The sequence below is a fragment of the Henckelia pumila genome, chromosome 3 (genome assembly GCF_033568475.1).
Source record: "Henckelia pumila isolate YLH828 chromosome 3, ASM3356847v2, whole genome shotgun sequence".
Classification (NCBI taxonomy): Eukaryota; Viridiplantae; Streptophyta; class Magnoliopsida; order Lamiales; family Gesneriaceae; genus Henckelia; species Henckelia pumila.
This window is the reverse complement of record NC_133122.1, coordinates 49,123,155-49,136,723: the sequence shown is the minus strand read 5'-3', so window position 1 is coordinate 49,136,723 and position 13,569 is coordinate 49,123,155. Positions and strand designations below refer to the sequence as shown.

At 41.0% G+C, this 13,569-nt stretch overlaps 1 protein-coding gene across 1 annotated transcript; it reads left to right on the top strand.

Annotated features, from left to right (window-relative positions):
* The first annotated feature begins 3,393 nt into the window (after positions 1–3,393).
* On the top strand, positions 3,394–11,170 carry LOC140888685 (uncharacterized). The gene is made up of 3 exons (XM_073296384.1): positions 3,394–3,475; positions 3,970–4,975; positions 11,124–11,170. The coding sequence occupies exons 1-3, from the start codon at positions 3,401–3,403 to the stop codon at positions 11,168–11,170; spliced, it is 1,128 nt and encodes a 375-aa protein (XP_073152485.1). The 5' UTR covers positions 3,394–3,400.
* Positions 11,171–13,569: the final 2,399 nt, after the last annotated feature.

Below are 13,569 nucleotides of genomic sequence, written 5' to 3'. Positions count from 1 at the left end.
AAGAAATTGCGGTGCCTCCACGAGTAAATACATATCCGATTTGGAAACGTGCCTTATGTGGATCAGATAAATATCCAGCATCAGCATAACCAATGATACTTTGATTGGTGTCTTTTGAGTACAAAAGTCCCAAATCTGTCGTTTCTCGTAGATAACGGAATATATGTTTAATTCCGTTCCAGTGCCTCTTTGTTGGATATGAACTGAATCTTGCCAATAAATTTACAGCAAAAGATATATCAGGTCTAGTGCAATTTGCAAGATACATAAGGGCACCAATGACACTTAGATATGGTACTTCTGGACCAAGAATAACTTCATCATCCTCACATGGACGGAATGGATCCTTTTCTATGTTTAATGATCTTACAACCATTGGAGTACTTAATGGATTTGATTTATCCATATTAAAACGTTTAAGGATCTTTTCTATATAATTTGCCTGGTGAACAAAAATTTCACATTCTTTTTGTTCGATTTGCAAACCCAGACAGTACTTGGTTTTTCCAAGATCCTTCATTTCAAATTCTTCTTTCAAGTACATCATAACTTCTTGAATTTATTTATTCGTTCCAATGATGTTTAAATCATCAACATATACAGCAATGATTACACATCCGGATGTTGTTTTCTTGATGAAACACACAAGGGCATATTGGATCATTTACATATCCCTTTTTCATCAAGTAATCACTTAGCCGATTATACCACATTCGGTCTGATTGCTTCAACCCATATAATGATCTTTGTAATTTTACAGAATAAAATTGTAGCACCAAGAACTTCTAAAATTTGAAAATCATGCCTAAAATTATTTTTAGTATTTATATTTTAATTTCTTGAAGTTAATTGTTTAAGTTTTAGTTAAAGATAGAATTGTTCGATTTATTTGGATAAAATGCCTTGAATTGTTTGGTCTAGTAAGTTTCTGTCCCGGCAGGCGACGACGGTGGGCTTCGGTGGTTTATTTTCAAGATTTTTAATTTTAAGATTTTAAGTTAGAGGTAAAAGGGGGGTTTTGGCCAAAAATGCAAATTTTGAACTCTTAGGGGTCAAAAAAAGCAATTTTATCATTTTCTTGGGTTATATCCTAAACTTTTCATAAGATAGGATTTTATTAAATCCGGGCTAGTTTAATTTCAATTAAAATGATTAGAGTTGAAATTTTAAACTTAGAAGTTTTAGAGGTGCAAGTTTTGAGGTGAAGAGCTACTTTAGTGCAAGTAGCACTTTTATTTGTCTTTTAGCACTTTTATAGTACAAGATTCTCACACACACACACACCAAAACCCTACACTCTCATTATTTTTCCCACTTAAAATTTTCACTCCCATTATTTTTTTTCCCTCTAGATATAAATCATTCAACACAATTAAAAACCCTAGCCCCTTCTAAACCCTAGTAGCCGCCCACCCCCCTTATCCCTTGAAGCTCCCTCTCGGCCAAGTGCCTTCCGCCGCCCCAAGCCGCCGCTGCCGCCGTCCCCACTGCCGGAGGAGCTCCACAAGGAGCTTAGCTTGGAGTTTGACCTAGAGTTCTTCCCTCCATCTCCCCTTATTTTTGAAATTTTTGGGTAAAAGGTTGAAAGACAAGTGTAACTATTTCTTTGGGCTAACATTCAAGCAATATCTACCCCCACCCTTAAGACTTCTTGCAATAATTTCGAAAATGCATGATGTTGTGATGTTAGGGTTTCGAATTTGGGCATTTAAGGGGCTGATTTTTGCTAAATGTGTTATGGGGTTGAGTTTATGTGATTTAATGTTGAGTATATGTGTAATGACATGGATTTATATGGATGTTCTTGCCAAAATTCGAATTTTCAGAATGTATAAGGACCTAAATTTCGAAATTTTGCATGTGTAGGGGCTGAAATTTAATTGATGTTGAAGTATTTAATGGTCTTGCATTGGTCTTGATTGATTGTTCAACATTTTGGAGTTTTGATGGTTAATTATTGATGTTCTTGATATGTGTTGTGAAAGTGTGGATTGAGTGTAGCCCAAGTGTTTGGGAAAAGTCCTAAGAGAGGTTATTTGAGGTGTTTGGGTGTTTGGTGTGGAGATAAGTTGAGGAAAGTGGGCTAAGTGTTTGAATTGTTGGAATTGGAGGTGTGTGAGTGTGCAGGGCAGCACTGTTCACGGGGCAGGGCAGGGTCGTGGCTGAGGTCTGGGCAGGGTTAGGCTATTCCATGGTAAAGTTCATGACGTTTTGGTTGCGTCGATATAAAATGGGCTCGATTCGGATAAGAATTGAGTGAGTTATGGATTTTTCAAAATTGGGTGCAAGTGCAGATTTTTCCTTTGAATAGGGGCTGTCCGATTTTTGTGTTTTGTAAATTTGCTCTTTTGATCTTTTGATGATACCACCTATTCCTTGGGATGATTTGGAGTGTTTGTTGAGTGTCGGTTCAAGCGGGACGGGTTTTGGATAAGGCATGACAAAGTTAAGGGCTTTTCGGTTTACTTGCTCGAGTTAAGTCAAGTTTGAGGATTTTGTTGGGTAAGTTGTCTTCTTTGGACTTAGGGGCAGCCACTCATCCACCTTAAACTCACATTTTCGAGTCGAGTCTCATGTCTTAAAGATTGCTTATTCGTGTGCATTTGACGTGTTCTTGAGTTTATTAAAGAAAAAGGAAGTTTACTTGTTTGCATGCCATTTAATGTACGAGTTGAGTCTTTATAAATGAAAAGGGAAAAGAAAGCAAATATTTTTGAATGAAGTGATCTGTTTGTGACAAGAGGGGTGTTGCTAGGCCGGGGGATGCCTCGGTCTACTCACCAAGAGGTTATAGAGGTTAGGCAAGGAGCAAGAGACATCTTGTTTACCCTTGCCACAGAGGGGCAATGTGGGATCGGGAGGCATCTCGGTCTCCTTGCCATAGAGGGGTTAAGTTCGTCGGGAGAAATCTCGTCGTCTTGCCGGCATAGTGCACTGCAGCCATGATCATGATCGAAACAGAGGGTCACAAATCAGGGATCGGATTTCTAAGAGGAAAAAGTAAAGAAAAGTTTAAAAGTTAAAGTTTCACAATTTTAGTTGACTCGTTTTGCATTGATGTCAGTCTTTCAGTTATGCATGAGTCTAAGTTGAATGTTATGAAAGTTAAAGTTTATCATAGTGCGAGTTCATTAATGCATGATTTCTATATCTTTCTAGTTTCATGCATATTACAGTTTAAGTTGAGTTTTTGCATCACGTATTTTAAACCCTTGTTATTATCCTAGTTATGCTTGTTGAGTCTTTAGACTCACTATGCTTGAATGTTTGCAGGTGAGGATTTTGTGGAGGAGACGGAGGGGCGTGATCTACTGGGATGAGGCCATCGGTAGTGCAAGGCCCAGTGACCGTTGCTTCCTTTTAGTTTATGTTTTTCGGCACAGTTATCGAATTTGTAATAATGAAGTATTATTTGAGATCTTGTAGTATTTATAGCCAGGATGTGCATTCCCTGTGCTACAGCTTATGTTTTGAAGTACGTTTTCCGCTTTTGCAAGTTTATGATTATCGTTGGAATTAATTTTAAATGCTCTAGTTTACTTTATGCTGTAACCGGGAGGTGGTTACTAGGATTGCATGTTTATGTTTAACGCACTTAAGTTTTGAAGTCAATTTTCTTTCCTTATTTAAATTGATGTTTGAGTCTTGATGGCTTATTTGTTTTACAAATAGGTCATGGCAAAATTTTTTAAAAATCCGTAATTTTCCTTTATTTTAATTATAGTCTAGTAGCGAGTAGTTAGGGTCGTTTCAGTTGGTATCAGAGCACGGTCTTGGTTTGGGCTGAGCCTGCTGCCGGTTGCTGAAACTCAGGGGATCTCGCCTCAAAGTCTGTAAGATTTAAGTTTAATGTCTCTATCTGTTTAAGTTTTGATGTATTAGTTTCTTGAGTTATTGAGAAGTTTAAATTTGAAGTAAAAATATTTTCTAAGGCATGAAATTTGAATTGGATTTTCTCAATGCGTTTAGATGGCTCGTCGTCATGATCCGCGTGCAGTTACGCCTCCACCGCCTCCACCGGCGCCGCAGGTGGATATAGGAGGGCAGGTGCTAGCAGGATTGGCCCGTATCCTCGAGCGTCATGTGGATGCTCCTGTTGCTAGATCGGAGACTACTTATGAGCAGTTTCGGAAGATGAATCCGAAGGACTTCGCTGGCACCACTGATCCGTTGATAGCGGAGGGTTGGATCCGCTCCCTTGAGGTGATCTTTCGCTATATGCAGATGGGAGATCCAGATAGAGTGAGATGTGCTGTGTTTCTCCTCCAGGATGATGCCGCCCTCTGGTGGGAGGGTATGGAGAAGATTGTGAACCCAGCTACTCTACCTTGGGCTGAGTTCAAGAAGTTGTTCTTTGAGAAGTACTTTACTGCTGATGTGAGAGCCCGTTTGAAGACGGAGTTTATGAGCTTGAGGCAGGGTGATCTGTCGGTAGCCCAGTTCGTGGTGAAGTTTGAGAGAGGCTGCCATTTCGTGCCGTTGATTGGAGATGATGAGAAAGAGAAGCTGGAGCACTTTCTTGTAGGGCTTCGACCTACCATCCGTAGGGATGTGCTGATGGCTGAGCCATCTGATTATGCTTCAGCACTGAGGCGTGCCTTGAGGTCCGAGCAGACGCTGAGAGATATTAGCGCGGAGGCGCATGGCAAGAGGCCCTTCCCTCATCAGGGCCACTCTCAGCAGCAGCAGCACGGCAAGAAGCCGTATCATGGGCCCCCGAGACAGCAGGGACAGCAGGCACCGCAGGGGCGTCAGGCCCAGAGACAGGTTCCTCCCAAGGCTGGGGAGAAGCCTATTTGTCAGTTTTGCCATCGTCCGCATTTTGGGAAGTGTTTGAAGGATGCTGGAGTTTGCTTCAAGTGCAAGAAGCCAGGACATATGTCTACCCATTGTCCAGAGCTGAGGAGGCCCGTGCAGGGCAGAGTGTTCGTGATGGAGGCCGAGCAGGCCGACCCAGACACTACTCTTCTCACAGGTAATATCTTAACTTTTGGGTTAGAGCAGTTAAATATTTGTTGATGCATGCGACTCTAAATCTTTGCTTGTTTGAGGTTTTACTCTAGTAACTTGTTGCATGCCTTAGGACCTTTGACTGTTTAGCATGAATAGTATCTTGTTTGGGAATTGTTGAATTAGAATGAGCCTAAGTAGAACTCGTGGTTTTAACTTCAACCTTTCGTCGTTGTAACTACTGCTATGCAGGTAGGATTGTTGTGGCAGGCGTAGCCACGAGGGCCTTATTAGACTCAGGGGCTACCCATTCCTTTATATCGGAGTCTTTTGCCCTTGAGAGGGGCATTCAGAGCGAGGAATTGGAGGTTGGATTCTCAGTTACTATCCCCTCAGGGGAAGAGATATCCACCAGGAGCTTGGTGAGAGACCTTGTATTGCTTTTGCAGGGTCAGTCAGTGGTAGCAGACCTCATAGTGCTACCTTTGCCAGAGTTTGACCTGATTCTTGGGATGGATTGGATGACGAAGAATGCGGTGATGATAGATTTTCAGCAGAGGTCAGTACTAGTCAGGCCTGAGGGCGAGGAACCGTTTTGGTTTGAGGCTGCTAAGAGCTTGAGGAAGACTCGAGTCATTTCTACTTTGCAAGCTCAGAGGCTTGTACTTAGTGGGTGCGAGTCATTTCTAGCCAGTTTATCTTTGACAGAGCTGCCAGAGCGACCAGTTATTTCTGATGTGGCTATCGTCAGGGAGTTTGAGGATGTGTTCCCTAGCGATGTTGTGGGAATTCCGCCCGATAGAGAAGTGGAGTTCTCTATAGATTTGATTCCCGGTACTGTGCCTATCTCCAAGGCACCGTACAGATTGGCTCCTACCGAAATGAAGGAGTTAAAAGAGCAGATTCAAGAGTTGCTTGACAAGGGATTCATTCGCCCTAGTTTCTCCCCATGGGGCGCACCAGTTCTCTTCGTTAAGAAGAAGGACGGTAGTCTAAGATTGTGCATAGACTACCGAGGTTTGAACGGAGTGACTGTGAAGAACAAGTACCCATTACCTAGGATCGAGGACCTCTTCGATCAATTGCAAGGTGCATCCGTCTTTTCGAAGATTGATCTTCGTTCAGGTTATCACCAGTTGAAGGTGAAGGAGTCAGATGTGGCGAAGACAGCTTTTAGGACTCGTTACGGTCATTATGAGTTCCTTGTGATGCCGTTTGGGATGACGAATGCGCCCGCGGTTTTCATGGATCTTATGAACCGCATGTTTCAGCCTTACTTGGACCGCTTTGTCATTGTTTTCATCGATGACATCCTCATTTATTCGAAGGATAGAGTGGAGCATGAACAGCATTTGAGGACCGTTCTTGAGGTGCTTCGAGAGCACAAGTTGTTGGCCAAGTTTGATAAGTGTGAATTCTGGTTGGAGAAAGTTGCTTTCTTGGGTCATATTATTTCTAAGAGCGGTGTGGAAGTAGACCCTTCAAAGGTTCAAGCAGTGAAGGAGTGGTCTATACCGAGGAGCGCGTCTGAGATTCGCAGTTTTCTTGGATTAGCCGGTTATTACCGAAAATTTATCAAGGGTTTTTTCTCCATTGCTGTGCCTATGACAGCATTGACTAAGAAGAACGCCAAGTTTGTTTGGAGTGCCGAGTGTCAAAGGAGCTTTGATACTTTGAAGGAAGCTCTTACGACAGCGCCAGTGTTGACCATGCCATCCGGGCAAGGTGATTTTGTGGTGTATACTGATGCTTCCAAGTTGGGATTGGGAGCAGTTCTGATGCAGCGAGACAGAGTTATTGCCTATGCTTCTAGGCAATTGAAGGAGCACGAGAAGAACTACCCTACTCATGACTTAGAGTTGGCAGCGGTAGTGTTTGCTCTTAAGATTTGGAGACACTATCTTTACGGAGAGAAGAGTCAGATCTTCACAGACCACAAAAGCCTCAAGTACTTTTTCACCCAGAAGGAGTTGAATATGAGGCAGCGTAGGTGGTTAGATTTGGTGAAGGACTATGACTGCAATATTAGCTACCACCCTGGTAAAGCTAATGTGGTTGCAGATGCTTTGAGCAGGAAGACTGCAGTGATTACCTCCTTGTCAGTGTCTAGACCGTTGCAGGTTGAGATTCAGAGGTATGGTCTTGAGTTTTATGCGAGTGGTAGAGCTCCCCGTTTGTCTTCCCTTAGTGTGCAGACTACACTTTTTGATCGTATCCGTGCAGCGCAGTCAGTTGATGAGCAGATCAGGAAGTGGAGACAGAGAGATGAGGAGAAAGGCAGCGGTTTGTATGCTGTGGTAGATGGGATTGTGAGGTACAGAGGTAGATTTTGGGTTCCCGCAGGTGATTCTCTGCGAGTTACTATCATGGCAGAGGCACATACATCGCCGTACTCAATCCACCCTGGTAGTACGAAGATGTATCGGGATCTTCAGCAGCTTTATTGGTGGCCAGGCATGAAAAGTGACATTGCCCGATTCGTGTCAGAATGCCTGACATGCCAGCAGGTTAAGGCGGAGCATCAGAGACCCGCCGGTTTTCTTAAGCCTCTCCCTATTCCGGAATGGAAGTGGGAGAATATCTCCATGGATTTTGTCGTGGGATTGTCGAAGACATTGAGAGGTTCGAATGCCATTTGGGTGATTGTAGACCGTCTCACTAAGTCGGCTCACTTTTTACCGGTGAAGATGAATTTCACGATGACTCAGTTCGCGGAGTTGTATATCCGGGAGATAGTCAGACTACATGGTATTCCAGTCTCCATAGTGTCTGATAGAGATCCACGGTTTACTTCGTCTTTTTGGAAGAGTCTTCATTCTGCTATGGGTACGAAGCTACTTTTTAGCACCGCCTTTCACCCGCAGACTGATGGCCAGTCAGAGAGGGTGATTCAGATTTTGGAGGATCTTTTGAGGGCATGTGCTATTGATTTTCAAGGTAGTTGGGAGTCGAGACTACCACTAGTGGAATTCGCGTATAATAACAGTTTTCAGTCCACTATTGGCATGGCTCCCTACGAGGCACTATATGGGAGGAAGTGTAGATCTCCAGTGTTGTGGGATGAGATAGGTGAGAGATCAGACTTTGGTCCGGAGATTGTTCAGTTGACCACCGAGGTAGTGGCTAAGATCCGTGATAGGATGAGGACTGCCCAGAGTAGGCAGAAGAGCTATGCTGATCACCGGAGGAGAGACTTGGAGTTCTAGGTGGGTGATCATGTTTTTATCCGTATTGCACCCATGAAGGGTGTGATGAGGTTTGGAAAGAAAGGGAAGTTGGCACCGAGGTTCATAGGGCCCTTCGAGATTTTGGATAGGGTAGGGGTACTGGCTTATAGAGTGGCCTTGCCGCCTAACCTTGATAAGATCCATAATGTCTTCCATGTGTCGATGTTGAGGAAGTACATCTCGAACCCATCCCATGTGCTTAGTTCGGAACCGCTTCAGCTATCTCCTCACTTGACCTATGAGGAGAAGCCCATCCGGATTTTGGATAGACAGGAGAGAAGACTCCGTAAAAAGTCGATTCCAATGATCAAGGTGAGATGGCAGAACCATTCGGATGAAGAGGCCACTTGGGAAGCAGAAGCAGATATCAGAGTTCGATATCCGAAGCTTTTTGGTAAGTTTTAATTTCGAGGACGAAATTTCTTATTAGGGAGGGAGGAATTGTAGCACCAAGAACTTATAAAATTTGAAAATCATGCCTAAAATTATTTTTAGTATTTATATTTTAATTTCTTGAAGTTAATTGTTTAAGTTTTAGTTAAAGATAGAATTGTTCGATTTATTTGGATTAAATGCCTTGAATTGTTTGGTCTAGTAAGTTTCTGTCCCGGCAGGCGACGACGGTGGGCTTCGGTGGTTTATTTTCAAGATTTTTAATTTTAAGATTTTAAGTTAGAGGTAAAAGGGGGGTTTTGGCCAAAAATGCAAATTTTGAACTCTTAGTGGTCAAAAAAAGCAATTTTATCATTTTCTTGGGTTATATCCTAAACTTTTCATAAGATAGGATTTTATTAAATCCGGGCTAGTTTAATTTCAATTAAAATGATTAGAGTTGAAATTTTAAACTTAGAAGTTTTAGAGGTGCAAGTTTTGAGGTGAAGAGCTACTTTAGTGCAAGTAGCACTTTTATTTGTCTTTTAGCACTTTTATAGTACAAGATTCTCACACACACACACACCAAAACCCTACATTCTCATTATTTTTCCCACTTAAAATTTTCACTCCCATTATTTTTTTTCCCTCTAGATATAAATCATTCAACACAATTAAAAACCCTAGCCCCTTCTAAACCCTAGTAGCCGCCCACCCCCCTTCTCCCTTGAAGCTCCCTCTCGGCCAAGTGCCTTTCGCCGCCCCAAGCCGCCGCTGCCGCCGTCCCCACTGCCGGAGGAGCTCCACAAGGAGCTTAGCTTGGAGTTTGACCTAGAGTTCTTCCCTCCATCTCCCCTTATTTTCGAAATTTTTGGGTAAAAGGTTGAAAGGCAAGTGTAACTATTTCTTTGGGCTAACATTCAAGCAATATCTACCCCCACCCTTAAGACTTCTTGCAATAATTTCGAAAATGCATGATGTTGTGAAGTTAGGGTTTCGAATTTGGGCATTTAAGGGGCTGATTTTTGCTAAATGTGTTATGGGGTTGAGTTTATGTGATTTAATGTTGAGTATATGTGTAATGACATGGATTTATATGGATGTTCTTGCCAAAATTCGAATTTTCAGAATGTATAAGGACCTAAATTTCGAAATTTTGCATGTGTAGGGGCTGAAATTTAATTGATGTTGAAGTATTTAATGGTCTTGCATTGGTCTTGATTGATTGTTCAACATTTTGGAGTTTTGATGGTTAATTATTGATGTTCTTGATATGTGTTGTGAAAGTGTGGATTGAGTGTAGCCCAAGTGTTTGGGAAAAGTCCTAAGAGAGGTTATTTGAGGTGTTTGGGTGTTTGGTGTGGAGATAAGTTGAGGAAAGTGGGCTAAGTGTTTGAATTGTTGGAATTGGAGGTGTGTGAGTGTGCAGGGCAGCACTGTTCACGGGGCAGGGCAGGGTCGTGGCTGAGGTCTGGGCAGGGTTAGGCTATTCCATGGTAAAGTTCATGACGTGTTGGTTGCGTCGATATAAAATGGGCTCGATTCGGATAAGAATTGAGTGAGTTATGGATTTTTCAAAATTGGGTGCAAGTGCAGATTTTTCCTTTGAATAGGGGCTGTCCGATTTTTGTGTTTTGTAAATTTGCTCTTTTGATCTTTTGATGATACCACCTATTCCTTGGGATGATTTGGAGTGTTTGTTGAGTGTCGGTTCAAGCGGGACGGGTTTGGATAAGGCATGACAAAGTTAAGGGCTTTTCGGTTTACTTGCTCGAGTTAAGTCAAGTTTGAGGATTTTGTTGGGTAAGTTGTCTTCTTTGGACTTAGGGGCAGCCACTCATCCACCTTAAACTCACATTTTCGAGTCGAGTCTCATGTCTTAAAGATTGCTTATTCGTGTGCATTTGACGTGTTCTTGAGTTTATTAAAGAAAAAGGAAGTTTACTTGTTTGCATGCCATTTAATGTACGAGTTGAGTCTTTATAAATGAAAAGGGAAAAGAAAGCAAATATTTTTGAATGAAGTGATCTGTTTGTGACAAGAGGGGTGTTGCTAGGCCGGGGGATGCCTCGGTCTACTCACCAAGAGGTTATAGAGGTTAGGCAAGGAGCAAGAGACATCTTGTTTACCCTTGCCACAGAGGGGCAATGTGGGATCGGGAGGCATCTCGGTCTCCTTGCCATAGAGGGGTTAAGTTCGTCGGGAGAAATCTCGTCGTCTTGCCGGCATAGTGCACTGCAGCCATGATCATGATCGAAACAGAGGGTCACAAATCAGGGATCGGATTTCTAAGAGGAAAAAGTAAAGAAAAGTTTAAAAGTTAAAGTTTCACAATTTTAGTTGACTCGTTTTGCATTGATGTCAATCTTTCAGTTATGCATGAGTCTAAGTTGAATGTTATGAAAGTTAAAGTTTATCATAGTGTGAGTTCATTAATGCATGATTTCTATATCTTTATAGTTTCATGCATATTACAGTTTAAGTTGACTTTTTGCATCACGTATTTTAAACCCTTGTTATTATCCTAGTTATGCTTGTTGAGTCTTTAGACTCACTATGCTTGAATGTTTGCAGGTGAGGATTTTGTGGAGGAGACGGAGGGGCGTGATCTACTGGGATGAGGCCATCGGTAGTGCAAGGCCCAGTGACCGTTGCTTCCTTTTAGTTTATGTTTTTCGGCACAGTTATCGAATTTGTAATAATGAAGTATTATTTGAGATCTTGTAGTATTTATAGCCAGGATGTGCATTCCCTGTGCTACAGCTTATGTTTTGAAGTACGTTTTCCGCTTTTGCAAGTTTATGATTATCGTTGGAATTAATTTTAAATGCTTTAGTTTACTTTATGCTGTAACCGGAAGGTGGTTACTAGGATTGCATGTTTATGTTTAACGCACTTAAGTTTTGAAGTCAATTTTCTTTCCTTATTTAAATTGCTGTTTGAGTCTTGATGGCTTATTTGTTTTACAAATAGGTCATGGCAAAATTTTTTAAAAATCCGTAATTTTCCTTTATTTTAATTATAGTCTAGTAGCGAGTAGTTAGGGTCGTTTCAGTATTTTTCTCTGGGTTTTGAACTTTGTGCTTCAGGAATCTTAAATCCTTCAGGGATTTTCATGTATATATCACTATCAAGTGATCCGTATAAGTAAGCTGTAACAACATCCATAAGACACATTTCCAAATTTTCAGACACTGCCAAACTAATCAAATATCGAAACGTAATTGCATCCATAACAGGAGAATACGTTTCTTCATAATCAATTCCAGGCCTTTGAGAAAAACCTTGTGCAACAAGTCTAGCTTTATATCTGACTATTTCATTTTTCTCATTTCGCTTTCGAATAAAAATCCATTTGTATCCAATAGGTTTTACACCTTCAGGTGTGAGGACTATAGGTCCAAAACCATTACGTTTATTCAGCGAATCCAATTCAACCTGGATGACATCTTTCCATTTGGCCCAATCATGACGAGTTTTACATTCACCAAAATATTTTGGTTCATGATCCTCATTTTCATTTATGATGTCACAAGCCACATTATAAGAAAATATCTCATCAATATCTTCTATGTCTTTTCGGTTCCATATTTTTCCAGTATTAATATAATTGATAGAGATTTCACGATTCTCGTCAGTTTGTGGTTCTGACAGAACATTTTCATCATCAGGTGTTTCTTCTGGAACACTATTTTCTATTTTATGATCATCGTGCTTCTCTATGTCTTTTCTTTTCCGAGGATTTTTATCCTTGGAACCGACTGGTCTTCCACGCTTCAGGCGTTTAATGACATCATGAGTGTCTTCAATCTATTTCTTTGGAATTTCAATTCGAGCTGGGGCATTTATAGCATGTATATATGATTTTGTCACCCCTTTTGTGTCTGCAAATGCATCTGGCATTTGATTTGCTATTCTTTGCAAATGTACAATTTGCTGTACATTTTTTCACATTGTTTGGTCCTTGGATCCAAATGTAACAATGATGGTACATACCATGTGATTTCTTTTTCGATGTGTTTCTTTTCTCCCCCTAACATTGGGAATATTTCTTCTTTAAAATGACAATTAACAAAGCGTGCTATAAACACATCGCCTGTTTGAGGCTCAAGATATCGAATGATTGATGGACTATCATAACCGATATAAATACCGATTTTTCTTTGAGGACCCATTTTTGATCGTTGAGGTGGTGCAATAGGCACATACACCATACATCCAAAAATTCTTAGATGAGAGATATTTGGTTCTTTACCAAATGCAAGTTGCAATGGGGAGAATTTATGATATGCACTTGGTCTGATGCGAATTAATGCCGCAGCATGTAAAATTGCATGTTCCCATATAGAAATAGGGAGTTTTGTTTTCATAATCATTGGTCTAGCAATCAGTTGTAGACGTTTAATCAATGATTCAGCTAATCCATTTTGCGTATGAACATGAGCTACAGGATGTTCAACAGTGATTCCCATTGACATACAATAATCATTGAAAGTCTGAGATGTAAATTCTCCAGCATTATCAAGTCTTATTTTCTTGATTGTATAATCGGGAAATTGATTTCACAATTTTATTATTTGAGTCATCAATCTTGCAAATGCCACATTCCGAGTTGACAATAAGCATACATGTGACCATCTGCTAGAGGTATCGATCAATACCATAAAGTATCGAAATGGTCCACATGGTGGATGAATTGGCCCACAAATATCACCCTGAATACGTTCAAGAAATATGGGTGATTCAGTTTGGATTTTAGCTGGTGATGGTCTTATAATAAGTTTTCTAAGTGAACATGCTTTACATTGAAACTTATTATTCTGAAAGATCTTCTGGTCTTTCAGTTGATGACCATGTGTATTTTCAATAATTCTTCGCATCATTGTTGAACCAGGATGTCCCAATCGATCATGCTAATTTGTTAATATTGATGAATTATCCATCACCATATTTGATTCAATTGGACTTATATGTGTATAATGCAATCCAGTAGGGAGCATTGGTAGTTTCTCAACTACAA

Bases quoted from the DNA above. Each gene is read 5' to 3' on its own strand.
- LOC140888685 (XM_073296384.1), top strand. From the start codon at position 3,401: ATGAAGTATTATTTGAGATCTTGTAGTATTTATAGCCAGGATGTGCAT. The intron at 3,476-3,969 runs GTACGTTTTCCG...CAATGCGTTTAG, and splicing joins GCTACAGCTTATGTTTTGAA to ATGGCTCGTCGTCATGATCC. The intron at 4,976-11,123 runs GTAATATCTTAA...GAATGTTTGCAG, and splicing joins AGACACTACTCTTCTCACAG to GTGAGGATTTTGTGGAGGAG.